We start from the raw sequence: 18,293 nt of genomic DNA on the forward strand, positions 1-18,293 counted from the left end.
GCTCTCCCTTCCCCAAAACTTAAAGAAAGAAAGAGAAAAGCAGGGAAGCTGAGAAAAGACAAAAGTCGCCAGTTGTGGCCGATAGCCTACTCTCTGCCCGCGTCATCAGAAAGAGGGAGAGTTTTGGAAGAAATTTTTGTTTTCTCACCCTATAAAATTTTGTGCCTCAAAAACTAGTGTTTCTCAAAAATATCGACCAAAATAACAGGGGAGAAAATCCTATCTACACAAAAAGAAAATAAAAACTTGTTCAGTGTAGTAGTTGTATCCTATTTCTAATTTATTTTTTGATATCAACCCCGAGAATCATTATATTCAACAATGTGTAGATACATAATCAACAAACGCATGAATTGAATAAGCATTGTATCCACCATGATGAAAGACATCTTGGACTCCAACTTTCAACAAAAAAAAAAGACATCTTTTTTTTTTTGAATTGTTCAGTGTGTGCCTCAAACCCTTGACCTATAGGTGGTAGATTATACCTCTTACCACTCTAACTAAGGGTTGTTGGAAAAAAAAAAGACATCTTGAACTCTATAAATCATATAAACACCTTTCACAGTATCCTAGAGGTGTAAAAACCTATTCCTACCTTTACTCTATTATACCCTATAACACAAGGCTATCCTCGACCCCAAAGGGGGTATACTGGTGCTATAGTGGCAACTTTTGCCAATTTTCTTTTTTTTTTTTGTTGAAAGCAACTTTTGCCAATTTGGCAGGCTGAATTAAGCCTAAGCAATCTTCCATATCATATCCCTAGGTGTTGTTTTGATTTTCCGTTTTTTCATTTTCTGAATATAATTCGTCCTATATGTATCAAGTATTAACCAACCGGAACAATTTGTTCAACAGAATCGAACATCAAGAAAACCAGATAAAACATAAGCATACTAAGAAATGTAACTTGAGCCGAGTCAGATTTCAAATTAATTAGCAAAAAACTATCATACTATGTAATTACGTAGATCTTCTAAAGATACTTCCCTATTCAAATCAAATGAACTCTCATTCGGTCACGATTGGTGTTAGATCCTGCAAACAGTACTGACTCTTCTAACCCATCTCCCCCTTCTACACACTTCAAACAAACTGGTTGATATGAAAACTGGTGATTCCACCAAAATGTTGGATCTAGCAAGTCTTCAGATAAGGGCCAAAAAAACCATTTTTCAGATTTCATTAGAGAAGTACCTTCAGTGCAAGGATCAATAATTTGATTCTCCAGATTAACCTTTGGTAACAGAAAAGAAAACTGAACCAAGACGATAGCACATTCAGGAGGTTCTCATTAAATCTAACAGCTACTTGTTTACAAACTGAACATGCTCAATGTTCGAGTCTTGAAGAACACAAGTACAAATCTAAAACGAAGAGATAAAATGTTTATCTACTTGTGTGGATATTAGATATGCACAAAATGAATGTCACTTTGCCCAAATGCAGTTCCGCATGCAGGACATTTCCGATGGCGGATTTCTAAGTTCCTCTGGATGCATTGATTGCAGAAGAGATGGTAGCATTTTGTAATCACAATCTGAGTAAGACAAAAAATATATACTTATTCGCAATATCCATAACAATACAAGAAACCAGTTTCGTCATCGAAAAACAAAGAAAGTAATCTTGTTGTAGGATCACCTCAAAGTCATATAATTGTGCATGATATGATTTAATTGGGCTATGATGTAAAGATCGTCTAACTCTTCAAACATTACAAGAGCAGAAACATGAAAGAGATTATATGTGAAGTTATTTGACATACAATTGATATCCTGTGAGCTGTAAATATTTGAAGCCAAAGTTATATTTGGGTTTTATTTCTTAGTGCAAACTTATAAACCAATTTGTAGTTCGTACATAGGTGATAGGAGTTTACTAAAGATTGGTATGAATATTAGCAACCATGTTTAAGAGATTCATGTGATCCAACCATGAATTGGTTTAAATTATAACACATAAATAAACACCACTATGGCATAAATGTCGGCAAATGTGTGTCAAATGGAACCTAAAGTAGTTTTTTTCTAGGTCAAATCTGAAATCTGAAATCTGACTCGAGGTCTAATTGACTCGAGTTAGGTTTCAGAATGTTTGTTTTCTTTCTGCTTTCTGATATCTGATGTCTGACTTGTCGGAACAGAAGATTTTGGTTGTTTTGCATCCGTTTAAATAAGACAAGTCAGATTAAGACGAGTCAGACAATGAGAAAGAAAACAAACACCACCTAAGTGATGATTGACTTGAGTTGCTTAATTTTAGGGTCCATCTAGGACTGTAGTATAAATGCATATGTGCATAACAATCATTCAAATAGTGATTAGAAGCGAAGTAAAACCTCTTTTGGCCTGTCAAAACAAACCCCGCACTTAAGTATTGCCTTGCAATCCTTGATCTCATCTTGGAGTCTCTGGATTGCAGCCTCTCCAGTTTCCAAGGTCATCTCCTCAACCTTATTATTAAGCTCAAGTAACTCTTCGTCGAGTTTCTTCTCCTCGGCCCTGTCAAGAGAGAAGAAGAAAAGACATAACTCTACCTATTAGAAATTTTTACAGCTTAGACATGACGGATACTAGAAAGAATAGCAAACTGCCTCCTACAACTACTTCAAGAAACCTTTCGGTAGAACAAAAAACTACTTCAAGAGACTCATGGCAAAGCCCCAAACATTAACTAAATAACAGCCCGTAATAGTGAATAGTATGAGCAAACTGGAACTGATTGTCCCACCCAGTTCAACAGATTTCAGAACCAGAACGGAGATCAGTTTCTAAATGTTCGGTAGATGATGATCTTGCCATCTCGGTGCTCTGCAATCTGAGGAACCAAAACCGACTTAGAAATATTCACTTTCCTATTACTTTTAACAATTTCATATATAAGAACTAAGCCATTGTTTGGTGACCTTCATATTTAATTGATCATTCATGGGCTTAAAATTGATTATGGCAGCTAAATGTTGGAGAAGTAGAAGCAAGATGCCCACAAACAGCCCCTGACCAGTTATCATGTTTCCAGATAACCATATTTAAGGGAAGCAGAACAAGAACACACTGCTCTGATAGATTGAACTTATAGATGGTTCTATAACTGATGAGTGGAACTTAAATGTTAACATCCCTCAGCCACAAACCAGTAAAATCTGAAATTAAACTTCAAATAGGCAACACACCTTTCAATATTCAATTCAGCTTGAAGCTCAGCAATCTTCCTCTGGTTCTGCTCAAATTCCTTGTCAGATGAAGAAATGGCACTTTTTAGCCACTTTAATTCCTTTTCCGCATCTGCCAGTTCCCATTTTGAACTCTCTATGTTGGTAATAAGATGTCTGTTTTCTAGACAAGTTTTTCCAGCTTCGGTCAGATAGGATTTCATCTGCATCAACTCAAAAAGATTGTTAACAAGGAAAAGAAGAAACGAATTTTGTTTTTAAAATAAGAAGGAACCACACCTGATCTTCACTGCAGGAAATCTTGTGCTTGAAGGATTCAAGTGATGCATTCACTTGCTGGAGACGCTTTGTTAACGCTTGCTTCTCATAAAGAAGAAAACTCTGTGTTTGCTTTGTCTTTACACTCTCAGAAACTAGCTAAACACACAAAAATTGGGGTAATCAGGATAAGCTTGAAGTTAGCCAGAAATTAGGTAGTCTAAACAAATGGAAGGTAATTAAGCAGCATGCCTTGATATTATAATCATCTCTCTCAGTGACTTGTTGTAGCAAATGTTGGTTCTGGGTCTGCATATCCTCGTACGCTTGGCCAATTGTCTACAAAAGCAAAATGAAAAACATAAAAGAGAGAGGCTGCAAGTACTAAATTCAAATTTATATTTTCCACCAATTTCAAATGAATGAACATTTCTCTCCACCACCCAACCGTCTGCATGGGGTTGACCGCATGGCATCTGAACCCAGATTACACAATGGAAGTTAAGGAACTCAAGTAGGACTTGGGTAGAATAGTAGTTACCTTGCTCTTATTTTACTTAATTGTAAGTAGCAATTACCTCTACTTCAGTTTATTGTCTATTTAGTTAAGTTAGATAAGTTCAATTCAATTAGAAAATCTATCTAAATAATTGTTTGGAGATTATTTTGTAATACCTTTTCTCTTAGATCATTCTAGTTGAGTTCCTCACTATTTTGAAGTGCTTATCTGGTCCTAGTTGCAAAGGAGAAGATTGGGAACCGCCATAGTTGCTTCCAACTAGGAGTATACATCAAACTGGTACCGGAGTGTTGAATTTATGAAGAATATAGCCCTAAAACAAACACCTACGAAGTAGGAAACAGAGCCACAGAATCTGAAGAAGCAGAAGTGAGTTGAATTCTTTTTATTCTCCCAACTTATTCTACTTGAGTTCCGATCTTGTTTGAAGTGTTTATCAGGCTCTAGTGAAGAAGTAGAAGATTATCTAAAACTACATGACATAAGTATAGGCTTAGTATTTTTTGCCCACGATTTTACATCTATTTTCTAATGGTTCAATCATTAAATAGTGTGCCTATTTCAAAAAATTGGGTTGTCGGAGGAGTCAATGAGTAATGATAAAATCCAAAATTGACATATTAACCAAAAATATAACTTAACAACCATTTGGGTACCTCAATTTCAGAAATATAAGCATCTGCCTCACTATCTTTAACTTTTATTGCCTCTGTAAGCTCCAATACATCTCTGCAAGAGCAAATAATTTTGTGGTAACCACTTCAAATGGCAAGTCATGCAACAGATCTCGTGGTTTAAAATCTCGATATATGGCAGTTAAACAAAAACCGACATAGTATATCGATAAATGATGCAAAATGAAAGAAAACATATTTGGATCTTCAAGTGCTACAAGGAACAAAATTTATATTATGTTCAGTCCAAATTGAACGATTTTATAGTATACCACCAGCATCCACACCATAGAACTGAGAATTACGTTCGTGTATCATGATTTGGATGTAGGAATCTATGTTGCAGCAGATGAGAGTTAATCCACTTGGCAGTAAAGATTAGAACTTCATACCCGAACAAGAACTACACTGCCGCTTATCAGAGGTTGAGTATCAACCAGGTTTGAATTCAAAATCATACATTCAAATGCCAGAAATTAAAAAATTCGCCCAATTCCATAACTAATCGCAATCATGAGCGTGCAGTGGGGTGTGCAGACAGCGCGGGCACGGGGCCCAGCACCACAACGGGCCTAACCAAACTATTTTTCTATATAATTATACATACTCAATTTTGATTTTTTTAGAGAAACATAACTACTTAGTTACCTTTCTATCTCTACCAGTAAACCTCCCACTTCATGTTTTCTTTCTCTAACTCTTTCTCCCCCACAAGATATGTAATCTGACTTTATCTGTCTTAATTTTGTTCTTCTGAGGCACCAAATATTAAAATTTGATTCATGTATTCACTATTAACTATTTTGAGAGTTTTAAATGTTTAATTTAAGTTATTAGTTATTGTTGATTCATTAAAAATTTTTAATATGATATTTTTGTTATTCTTAGGTAAGACTGATTACAGAAACTGATGTCGCTTCAACAAAAGGCCAAAATAAAAGATCAAGGAAAAAATCCGCGTTGCAAGTAAAACACATTAAATTCAGTTTGTTACAATTTATTATGCTTTAAACTAAAAATTTGGTTCATTCCTTTGTGTCATTAAATTTCAGGTCCTGTATTGTCATATGATTAAGGGGCTTCCAACAAAATTTGGCACCGGACCATAAATTCTCAGCCACGGCCCTGCTGTAATCAGGTAACAACAACAAGAATAATATCATTGACGCATGAAACTTATAGGATAAGAAAAATCAGAAACCTGACCTTTCAAAAACATCCAGTTTAGCTCTTAAATCTGTGATCTCTGATTCAGCAGCAAACAACCTTTGTTCACAAGCAGCCTTAGCTTCATTTGCAGCTTTAACTCGCAACTCTAGACTATGTTCATCTAGAGCATTCCTTAACACGTCAGCTTGAGCACGAGCTCTGCGTTCCGATTCTTTTATTTCCGCCACATCTCTGCTTAAACCATTAAGAACTTATATAACCAAATACAAGTAACGTATTTGCATATTGCATCCTATTTCACACAAGAAAAGAGTCAGGGTAACCACAGCAATACCACATTTTTGGAAGGGAAGGTTTTTGTAAAGTTATACTGGAAATAACAAGAGCGGGGAAATGCCGTCATTTCAAAGGGGGGTATACTGTCAAACCACAAGTCTGTTAAGATCTTAGTTAAAGTCACAGAACTCATACGATCCTGCAACTTGTTTTTCTACAAAAAAAAGAATTGTATTATTTCCCAACGGACTAAACTTTTGCCCTCCTATTTTAGGTTTTCTCTTCTCTCTATGAATGATAAGAGAGCTTTGCTGCACGAGTATTTGCTCCACGAGTCTTTGCCTGCGTGAGTCTAAAAATCTTAAGAGGAATGAGAGACTAAGAAACAGGGATTTTCAACACAGTATTACAGCTATCAATTTAGTTAAGGACTAACCACACCTCAAGCCATTTTTTTCCTTCAATTCATACAATAGATGCAAATCTCAAACCCCTAAGATTATTTCTTAGTATAACTACACGATACTATGTAATATTTAGTCACATAGCTCAAAATATATACAATATTATTCATCTCAACATGATTCATTTACTGTAGTTAATTTCCATTAACTTACCTGCTGCATATGATTGAACTCTATGATTCATATAGTTAATTTCCCCAAATAAATTCCTAATTCACGTTCAAAGATTCAAGTTTCTTGAAATACTAGTCATGTTTAAATTTCTCAAAATTAACATGCAAATTAAATTTAATTGGAAATGAAAATATCTGTACAGACACTCATATTTAACTGCTGATGTTTTTAATTCTTAAATAAAGAAGTGATATCATTCAATTCCCAAAGCATATAAAAGTTAAAACACACTTACACAATGAGAAAAGGAAGGTCAATATGATTTAAGGTCAACACTGATACAACATACCTTTTGTCAAAGCACTCTTGTCCATGCATATCCAGGAAAATCTGCAATTTCTGCTTCTTCTTCTGCAATTCCTCAATCTGTAAATTTGTTCTTCGACATTTAATAAATCTTTACTTATTAAGAATATCTCAACAGAACCAGATAGTCCAGTCGCAATCTAAGAAAGGTGTTTAAAGAAAGAGAATACATTTGCAGGGGCATAGACTACAACATACCAACTCTTTGAGGGACTTAATCTCTGCCATTTGTTCAGCACATTTATCTGCTAAGCTCTTGTGCTCAGTTGTCTGCAATAAACAAAAGGTTGTTTCTTCAGAGGGAATGGTGGCAGTAAGGACACATTGATGCAGTTAATATATGGTCAAGTATCAACTGTGGGACGTGAATCGGAATCCGCTGTTTGGTCGAGAGTCTGCAGACCTAATCCAGACAAGTGGGTCCCTTACTCCCTTGTGACAGATTCTAGGTACTTCGGCCACCCAATACTCTAAATTTGGCATACCGAAATATTCAGCCTTAATGAGACGATTGTGTTTTCTAAAACACTAGAACAAGTAGAATTATCTAGTTGAGTAGTCGACTACAAGATATCTTTGTTAAATTGTTAAGTTTCTAATTTTATGGAGATCAAATGTTCGATAGTAAGTGTATTAATTCTATATGAATCCTGGAAATATATTGTCTTGAAAAATAGTCCAAAACATACAGCGGCATAAAACACAGCGCACCAAAGAGTTATACCCCTAGGGTACTGCGTACTTCGCAAGGTAGTGTAACGCATATCAATACCCACCTGCTTGCTAGATGACGTAGGTCAATCCCCGTCTATGCCCAGCCACATGGGCCCACGTGATAGGGAGTCCATATTTATCTTTAGTTCTTTACTTTATTCAGAAATTAGAATTCTTTTTGAGAGCCTATATCTAGAAAGCTTTCACTACGTATTTACATCAGTTTGGTAACTATTCTTACCTATTCCCATAATTATAATAGATACCCTGGTAGATCAGGTTGTATATGTTGCTCATAATGGAGATAATCAAGATTTGAATAGCAATTTTACATGAAATACGGTTCAAAAGAAAATTATGTGCTGCAATTTTGAACTTATACTTAAATCTTTCACCTCACGAGCACGACTCGCCAAACTATCATGATTAAGCTGAGTCTAGAAACACGATTAATATGTGCATCAAGTAGTGCTACTACTTATATACCTTGTTGCTTTAATATTGCGAAGTTTTTTAGTTTGTAATTTTGTGTTTTCCTACTTCAACATACACAAAGTCACAAATAAAAGATAATTATGCCTTCATTTCATTCTGCTTTAAGGGCTCAACATAAGTCGCCACTAATTTCGTTCAATCAGTAAGACACCGACCTTTTTTTTACTCATTAACAGTAACCTTCTAATAATTAATATCTCTCAAAAGTTTGATCTCAACCTTCTATCACCGTTTATATGTATTTCACATACTTCAATTATACCGAAACACAAAATGCAACTTCATATTAAAATATAACCAGGACAGCAAATTTTGCAGGAGAACCAGTGAAAAACAAACCTTTTCAACTAGTAAAGTTTTCAGAGAATGAGCCTTTTCACGCAAGGAGAGGGCTTCATGAGCAGTCTCTTTACAGCGATTCAATTGAGCTTCCATCATCCCCAGTTCTTTAGACAAAGCTGAAGCCATTACTCGAAACTCAGTTTTGATGTCTTTTCTACCTAAAGAGTTAGAACCTTCAGATACTAATAATCCGTGAATTGCTGAAATACCTTATTAAATATTCAAACAAACTCCCAATTTCACCTGAATCCTGCTCAGCTTCTTCCAATTTAATTTCAATATCATTTCTTTCAGTTACACACTTTTGTAGCCGAAGTTCTAGTTCTTCTATCTTAGCCTCGTTACTGCTAGCGAGGCTTCTAGCAGCATCTGCTGACTCTGCTGTTGCACTCAATTCCTTCTCCCTCCTCTGAGTATAATTCCTGTCAGACTGAAGTTTAACCTTTTTTTAGTTTTTAGAAGACAGACCACTAACCAGGGCAGCATAAGAAGACCAGAAATAACTAAAACCAACTTTACCTGCAAGGAATCTATTAACCCTCTATATTTCTCCACTTCGACATTGCAATGTTGGAGCTGATCGCTTAGTAAAGTGTAAGGTCTAGATGAAAGTACAAATTTGTCATCCTTAAGTTCATTCTGCATCAATGTCGTAAACAAAAGAACTACACCTCAGAAACTAAATATAATGTAGACGTATAGCATGTGATAGAATATCAACATCTACACTGTCAGATAGAATCAACCTCAAGATCTTGCAATTGTTTGGACAGGATTAGATTATCTTCCTTTGCCTCCTTGAGCTCAGTCAAACGTGTGGTTGCAAGTTCCTGTCCCATTTGTATCAACACTAACAAGCATTAGATACGTATCCAAGCGATCCTTTACACAAACTAACGAAGGGAACTGGTGGAATTCAACTGGTTTTAATGGAAAAAATATCACAAAACGACCCAGTTATACCCTCCAGGACAAGCCTGATCAGTCACTATTTACTATTTAGACAATAATATACCTTAGCCTCCTCAATGGTAGATTTCAGTTCTCGGGATCCCAGAATCTTATCTGCAGGCTGTTCAGGCGACACACCCCCATTTACTGTTTGTACAGCTGGAAGATGCAGTCCTGATGATCCATTGATTTGCATATTCATATTAATTAATCTCCTTCTACTCTCCTCAAGTTCCGCCATTTTTTCTTCCAGGTCACCTTTTATTTGTAATAAACAAAGAAACATAAACGCATTAAGAAAATATAAAACAGACACAAGGTATCCTCATTTATAGTAGAATAACTTCTGCCTACAATCTGACCCAAGACAAACGGAGTGAGCAAATGCTTATCTCCTCAATATAACAAGTTCTCAGACAGTGGTACTTAAGGTTTTGTGATAATCTCGCCACTCTGGAATCTCGAGTTATTACTTTCCAATTTGACAATATTGATAGGACAATCAAACCAGTGAATGACTAAGGCGTCAAAAAACTCAAGCATGCTGAACCTCCTAGCTCTATAGTAGGAGAATTGAGCATCTCACCACCATGTAATCATCATGTCACAATCTATAGTAGTTGTAACCTTTCAAATATAACACTTTTAACAGTTCCTAGTTTACATTTTCTAGACCGTGGTAGACTAGTGCAAGTAAATTCAACTGTGGTAGACTAGTGCAAGTAAATTCAACACTAGAGACAAATCACATTCTTGACCACCCAGATACGATGGGGGCCACTCTACAGTAGTGTTGTTAGAGGGAGAAAAAACAAATAAGGATGTAAACAAGTTCCACAAGAGAGCCTCGTGGGACTCATCCAATTCAAGCCAGATAAGTTTTGTATCATGTCGAAATGAGACCTCATTCTTATGCATACAATCTAAAGGCACACACTTAATTACAAAAACACATACTTATGTATATAATCAAATATTGAACTGAATGCAAAATATGGATCTAATTCCAAATGTAAAGTTGAAAGAAAGAGTGTTCAAGACCTGCGATTCGCTTGATCTCAGATTGTTCCGTCAAGTGGCTATTAATATATGTTTGTGTCTCATCTGCATACTGTTTATGCTTTGAGTGGAGAACATCAATTGTCTCGCGCAATTTGTTTGCCTCCTCCGTCATCAAATTTTCAAACTTGCGATGTTGGATAATAGCATCTAGGAAGACCAATACAAATTGATAGTCATTTCTACGACCTCATCTAGTAGAGTTATCAAGCAATGAAGCAATCTCATGGATAATGTGCATGGTAAAACTATATTGCAGCGAGAAAGAGACACAAATTGATAAATAGGCCATTATAGAAAGTATCTTCCTCACCTTCTTCAGATAGATCTCCATGTAGTGATGTAATGAAGCCCTCGGTTTCAGCTCTCCGAGTATAAATAGCATCTTCTAAGTTTCTAATCAATTCCCGAGTAGATGAACATCGTGCAGAAAGGGCTTCTTTAACATAGTTTATAGTTCCACTGCTTCCGTTGCTTTCAGCAGGAACTGAGTCTAGGAGTATACATAGAAATGTATCCTCTGACGAACACGACTGAACTGAACCTATAAACATTTTACCAGCACTAAATCATTTCCGAATCTCGGAAAACACAAAGGCTCATCTTTAACAATTGATACATGGGCAAAAAACAGTTCAACCAAAATTTCAATGAGCCAGTTAATCATGAGAATCAACCTATCGAGTAATCTGCACGATTCAAGGCTTGTAAACCATCTTCAATCCCACCAGCTTGTACTCCAAGCAGAATTAAGTCGTCAACTAACTAGTAGTCCCAAGGGTAGGAAACCAAATCAGTGGACCAAATTAAAGAAGAGAACCAAGAAAACAAGAATGATGGAGAAATGGCAAAATAACCTTATTCCAGTCTCCAATCACTGCAATCAATGTATCGTCGTAAGAAGTCTGTTTTTCTTTTAATTCTTTGAATTTGCTCTCTAGAACATGCAACTCATGTCTTTGAGCATCTAATTGCTGAACAAGCTTTTGATTCTGATACTGGAGAACTGCTGCATCGACCTGCAACTATATGACATGAGCATGGAGTTGAATCTTCTTCCACTTATGAGTTATGACTTAACAAAAACTCTGTGTCTCTACATTTCTTTGAAGAGGAGACTGGCTATAAACTAATAAACACTTGTGTTTTCCTGAATTTATTTATTTAATGATTCAAATTCAAAGCTTCTGCAGAGCTAACGTGTAGGAAATCACAGTTGTCACAACGTGTAGGAACTAGGAAATCACAGTTGTCAGTTGTCACCCGATTAACCACACCCTGAGCACTAACACCTAATACGATTACACCATGTGATGTCGTCAACAAAACTGAGTGTAAAAAGTTAAAGTCGGAGGGAAGAACCAATAATTCATTTGTGGGGGCAAATATGAAGTTCGTCTAGACTCTAGAGACGTAACTTTAGAGTTTAACCAACTTTTTTCAAGATAAAGGCAATATTATAATAGGTTATTAGAATAAACCCCAAGGAACAAAGAATTACATATATACAGGCTACAAGGATCAAACCAGTACATCGCAGGCGAGCGGCTCTCAACATACACCCTAACACTGAATGAAGACTGCACCTACTTATTAACACCCAAGCAATGCTTATACGTTCTACCTTTAAAAACAAACAGCCTTTAAGGATGATCTAAACGCTGTTTTTTTTTTAAGGGATAATCACTTACGCTCGCATGTCACTCTAACAAAATTTAAATTGTTTTGGAACAGAGGAACATGGAATACCATTTCATTGCGATTCAAATTAACTTTTTTTTTTTACTTCTAGGACATGCAACACCATTTAGCGTTCATTTAAACCATTTACAATTAGTTTCAAGTTTAAACCAACTTTTAATAAACAATAGAAGTTTGGAACGATGTGCTATAAAGGTGAATTAAAGACTTCCTTATGTTAGGATGATCCTGCAATCATGGAAATCAAAATTGGCATGACTAATTCATGGGTCGACTTTTCGTCTGGAATAAATTCACATAAGGAAACATTTGTGGCTCAATATAGGGATTGCGGGTTTTTTTTCATAGAACCAACAAATACAAATGAGCAATACAAGAAGGTTTGATACCTTTCAGTAAGGAATTATATAAAGGTCATATTTAGAAAGGCCAGGTGATCCCTTTAGCGGTAGTGTGGCACATAATCCATTCATCACGTGTGTCGCAGACCCACAGTCTTAAAATCCTAGACATGAACACGAATGATGGATTCCTAACTTCTCAAATTGGTTTCCTTTTATCAACTCAATTGTATTGATACTTCAAAACTTGGTATCTAACTTTAGTTACAATTTTGGAAGCTATTACCAGGTATCAGCAATTTAAACAAAACAAATGGTAATCCATTACGAGCAGATCATATACTAAATTGTCGAGCAAGCATAGATTCTGAATACCAATTAACTTAGGAATCATAGTTATCCATCTATTTCATGAGAATTAATACTGCTTAAGATCCTGTGAGTACAAACATAAAATAAAGGAGGAATATCATTCTGCCCCTCGGAAAAATGATCACTGGGGGAAGAAAATTTGGAGATTTTTACCAAGGATATGCACAAGTTAGTTCATAAGTAGTTTTCTTGCCGCAAACAGAACATATAAAGCATGAAACTTGTATTGATTTCAAAATTGTAATCTGTTTACTATATAATTTGGTGTATCTACAGAATTTAGCATACCTCCAAGATCAAGAACTCAATAGTCATTCAAAATCATAAAAGGTAATAAAATTTGAGAAATTTAGAGCAAAATGAAATCACGGGATTACAGTTCTTTCATCAGGTGAAGTATGTGAGCTCCTGGCCATGGTGGGGGAAACAGATTCAATATGACGCCTTTTCTTCTCCGGCTCGTCGACGTCGGAATTCTCCATTAAGTATCTACCACTACTAGCACCATTAATTAGGAAGTATCTGAGCTCGATAAAGCCCTAATTTCTCATTTAAATCCCTATGTTCAGAAAAATGAAAGTTTTGTGAACCCTAGAAGCTAAAACCCCAAAGTGGAGAAGAGAGAGAAAGACCGTGCGACAGAGAGAGAGCGGGTAGCCGGGTACCGTATAATATGTGTTATTTCCAGTACGCCCCCTAGTTTTGGACCGAATTCCAACGTTGCCCCCTCTTTTCAGGGGGCTACCCAAATGGGCTCCATTTTTTTTTTTTGATGAGAAGATGGGCTCCATTTGAAAATCCTTCCATTAACTATCCATTTGAAAATCCTTCCATTAACTATCCATTGACTGTTATCTTTTATTTAGGGGTGAGCAACGGTCGGCCAAACCGAGCAGACCAAACTCGACGGAATCGAACCGAATCTGAAAAAACAATCAACCGATCATTGTTTGGTTTAACTTCGACTTGAATTTTTGAAAACCGCCAAAACCGAACCGACCAAGCTATACATATATTTGATTTATATCTCATTGTGTATACATTATATAATATCATAAATAAATTATCATTACTTAATATAGATAGTGACATTGAATTTGAACTTCCATGCTTCTTGCTTAAATTCATTTTTTTCGCATGTGTTTATTTGGTTATGTGAGTTCGGCCGGACCGACCAACTGAACTCAGTCGAGTCGAACCGGGTCGACAGAAGTCGGTTGATGATTTAATCGGCTCAACTTCGACCGATGATTTAACCTAACCGTTATTTATTGGTTCGTCTTCGACTTGACCCTAAATGGGCAGCAAACGACCACTGCTCGCGTCCTACTTTAATTATGATTCTGAAAATATCATTTTTGTAAGTTAGTTTATTCCTCTCCACTTTTTTCTCTTTCTTCTTGATCATAATCGTCTTCATGTTCATCATTCTTCTTGACCTCCATAAATAGAGGTCCAAAACTCATTTCACAAATTTATTTTATATTTTATCAAAAAAACGTTGTCATAATTTATGTTCACAAAATATCTTAGTCTTGTCTCAAAATTTCTGTCTACAATATTTTTCATAAAATACTAGTATTTTTATATATTCTTCACTAGAAATTTTGATCAAAACTCTGTGTACATTTTTTTATTAAAAAATGATTGGTCAATTTTTTTTTTTTGTTCAGCTTCCTAAGTACTTTTTTAATTTGTAATAGCTTTACAACACTTTGCAACACCTTTGCAACATCTTGTCACAACTTTGCAACAATTTTGCAAAAAATATTGGGATTTTAACTAAATTAAATACAAATATTTGAGTTTTAAACCAAAAAAAATATAACTTGTCTCTTTTACTTAACAGAGTTTAAAGTTGGGTCTTTGGCCCAATTTCCTATTCTCCAAAAGTTATGTCACATGGTTTCTTTATAGAAATAATTATATATACTCTCTCCAAATCTCTTTTTCAGTTTCATATCCTCCCAAATTATCATTTTTTGTATTCTCTTTTTCCATTTTTAACTCTCTTCAAATCTCACCTCCCCAAGGGGATCTCTAATCGAAAACTCAAAAAGATTAATACCAATCATGCTTGTCAAGTTTGATTTGAGATTCTCATTCTTGAAGCATCTTTAATGCAAGACTCAAAAAATTCTATTTGTCGTATGTGTCAGGTGTCGATTAAGATTTTCTTTACAAGATGACACTTTTGAGATATTCAAATTTTTGCATGTCTCAAAAGCAAATCTCTAAAATTGTTTTGTTTATTTATATGATGGGTTAATTCCCTTTTGGCCCCCTAAAGATGACCAACTGACCAAAATGGCCCCCTAAAGATGACCAGCTTCCAATATGGCCTTTCTTTTCGTTTTTCCGTCTTTTACTCCGTTAGATATTAGTGAGTTGGCAATTTCTTCCCAAATTTGCCCCTGCCCCTGCCCCTGCCCCATATCTTTGATGATGCGTCAAGAATCTTTAGGGTCCCTAGATTGTTAAATCAAGTTTACTTTTTTTATACCACCAAAATATCACCATTAATACCCCCTTCAACCACTCACCATAAATAACCCAACTATCTATTAAAATCAACTGAAACCTTGGTAAACCTTGATAAACTATCCATTCATATCAACAGGAATCATGTTCTTTTTTGCCTCATTATTTCAAAATTTTGCTAATTGTTTGGTAATGTGATTGCGACATTTCTTCTTGTTAAATTAATACTCCACCTTGCTAGTTCATGTTTGAAGCGGCACTCTAATAAATACAATTGCCTTAAACTTTTAAAATGTGCTAAAAATGATGGGTTTACTTTATATGATTTAATCAGGGAGGAGAAGGTATTAAGTGGGGTTTCCAAGCAAGAATTCAACCTCCAACAATTAATTGTACAGACAAGGTGGGTTGTATGTATAGAAATACAAAATTGAATGATTTTTTTTTTTGAGTAAGGTTAAAATAACATTAATAAAACTTGTTCCGAATACAGGATGAAGTTAACAATTGGAACAATTATAATCCCAGGGGGTATAACAACGAAGATCCTAGATCAAGGGACTAAACATGAAGCCGCCATATCATGCGCGGATTTGTTGGCGTTTCGTCTGCAACACGTGTAAGTCACTTCAAATCTTCTCGCATAAGCTTGGAGGTCATGCAGCGGTTGGATTAACTGCCAGGGGACCGTCGGATTAGGATCCGTCAAGATATCCCATAAAACCCTACAATCGGTCTCCAATATAAACTCCTTCAAACTCAGTAGCTCCGCCGTTTCTAGCCTTAGAATGACTCCTTGGATTTCGCTGTGTAATGGAGAAGAAGGCGCGAAAACCCTTGTTGAAGAAAAGATGGTGCTTCCCATCGAATCCTTTACTACCACTGCTGCCGATGCTCTATCTTCTCTGTAAGATCCATCGGTGTTTATCTTTAATCGCCCATTTGGTGGGGGTATCCATTCATCTTCCTGAAATGCAAAAGTTTCATTAGTAGCTGATGAATCATTAAATTTAGGTAAAGATTTGAGGGATATTTTGGTGTTTATCCAACACCGATTCAAATCGAGAGGCTTATTCTCAAAGATGGATCTATTTCTGATCTTCCACCACTCCCAAATCAGGTAACAGTAGACAAATAGGGTTTCATCATCCTTCTGATTCCTTTTTAGTAACCTAATGATGTTTTCGACTGGATCATCTTGTAGGGTTGTGAGGTCGCTCCTTCCTGTGATTGTTATTAGGTCTTTAAATTTGGGGCATGTCCCGAAAAGATGCCTTCTATCCTCTGCCTGACCCGTGCCACACAGAGCACAATGAATAGGTACGTCTGATCTTCTTTTATTTATGTTGACTCTGGTAGCTAATGCATCATGAAGCATTCTCCATACAAATATCATTACTTTCGGATTCATAGTAGATCTCTTCCATAGTAATTTCCAGGGTATGTTATTGACTTCCTCTGTGTTAGGGGGGATATGTTTAATCTCTTTGTAGTATGACTTAGGGTTGAATTTACCATCCTTTGTTGGAGTCCAAATTAATTTGGCGATGGAGAAATTGTCATTTATTGGTATGTTAAGGATAGCTTCAGCTGTAGTAGGTTCAAAATATTCCCATATAAATTGTTGATTCCATCTTTTGGGGTTAGGTAGCATAAGATCAGAGACCCAATAAATGTTGTTTGGTAGTTGTTTTATGCATACTGGTTTGTTGTATGATATATTTGGAATCCATGGATCATAGCCTATCTTAATAGATGACCCATCTCCCACCAACCAAATGCAGTTACTTCTCATTGTACTCCTTGTATCTGTGATTGCTACCCATAGTGGAGATGAATTATACCTCTTAGGAGAGGTCCAGAAATCATCACCCCTGAAATATTTTGCCTTTATAATTCTGACCCACATTGCTTGGGGATTTGTTAGTAATCTCCAAGTTAATTTACCAATGAGAGCTTCATTCACCTCATTCAACGATCGAATGCCAAGTCCCCCATTTTCCTTTGGGGATGAAATCAAGTCCCATTTCAAAAAATGCATTTTATGTTCCGACTCTATTTGTCCCCACCAAAAGTTACGTTGTTGCCTTTCCAATTGTTGAATCATACCTTTTGATATTTTTTGATAGCTAAACGGATAGGTACAGTATGAGTTTAAAACGGACTTGATGAGTACTGTTCTTCCTGCTTGTGATGTTATTCTTTGTTTCCAACCTGACAATGCCGATTTGAATTTATCTAACAGCCATTCGTGACTCTTTATCCTGTTTCCTGGTTTGAGTAATAATGCCCCCAGGTATTTTGCCTCATCTGCCATTTTCGGTGCTCGGAGATGAGACTGAAAATGATCTTGCATTATTGGTGGGGTGCCTGTGCTGAAAAACAAGGAAGATTTATTGAAATTCACAAGTTGACCCGAGAATTGTTCATATGTTAACATTATATCTTTTACTGCCTCTAGATTATTATATGTACAATCGCCGAAAAATATTAAATCATCGGCGAATAGGAGATGAGATATGCTAGGGCTTGCATTATTAACTCTGTATCCTGTAAACTGATCTCGAGATTCATAATGAGAAATAAGGAGAGAGAGGGCTTGTGAGGTTAGGATGAAAAGGTAGGGGGACAAAGGGCACCCCTGCCTAAGGCCTCTAGTGGCCTGAAATGACCCCATTAATTGACCGTTAATTTTAATGTTAAAAGTCGGGGTTTTAACACATGAGAGGATCAAGTTTAGAAAATGATCTTTAAACCCCATAGCTTTGAGAACTCTCTCAAGGAAGGACCAGTCCACTCTATCGTATGCCTTGGCCA

General features: G+C 36.1%; 1 protein-coding gene across 3 annotated transcripts; it reads right to left on the reverse strand.

The window, feature by feature from the left end:
- Positions 1-1,274: 1,274 nt before the first annotated feature.
- Positions 1,275-13,800, reverse strand: HUB2 (histone mono-ubiquitination 2). 3 transcript variants are annotated; one of them, XM_086636850.1, is made up of 19 exons: positions 13,373-13,800; positions 11,439-11,600; positions 11,259-11,346; positions 10,895-11,125; positions 10,564-10,731; positions 9,587-9,780; positions 9,318-9,401; positions 9,091-9,210; positions 8,815-9,001; positions 8,569-8,729; positions 7,219-7,290; positions 7,004-7,080; positions 5,837-6,031; positions 4,613-4,685; positions 3,689-3,775; positions 3,458-3,595; positions 3,179-3,381; positions 2,345-2,507; positions 1,275-1,543 (listed from the first exon to the last, which is right to left on the reverse strand). In XM_086636850.1, exons 1-19 carry the CDS (start codon positions 13,475-13,477, stop codon positions 1,412-1,414), a joined length of 2,640 nt encoding a protein of 879 aa, XP_086492976.1. In that variant the 5' UTR covers positions 13,478-13,800; the 3' UTR covers positions 1,275-1,411. The 3 variants fall into 3 exon arrangements, with proteins under 3 accessions (XP_086492976.1, XP_086492975.1, XP_086492978.1); XM_086636849.1 differs by having other exon boundaries at positions 11,439-11,606; positions 13,373-13,721; XM_086636852.1 differs by lacking the exons at positions 9,091-9,210; positions 9,318-9,401; positions 9,587-9,780; ... (3 more) ...; positions 11,439-11,600; positions 13,373-13,800 and having other exon boundaries at positions 8,569-8,687; positions 8,781-8,921.
- Between the last annotated feature and the right edge of the window lie 4,493 nt (positions 13,801-18,293).

Source organism: Eschscholzia californica, unplaced genomic scaffold (genome assembly GCF_041429995.1).
Source record: "Eschscholzia californica isolate CP2 unplaced genomic scaffold, dmEscCali1.0.p SCAF_4, whole genome shotgun sequence".
Taxonomy (NCBI): domain Eukaryota; kingdom Viridiplantae; phylum Streptophyta; class Magnoliopsida; order Ranunculales; family Papaveraceae; genus Eschscholzia; species Eschscholzia californica.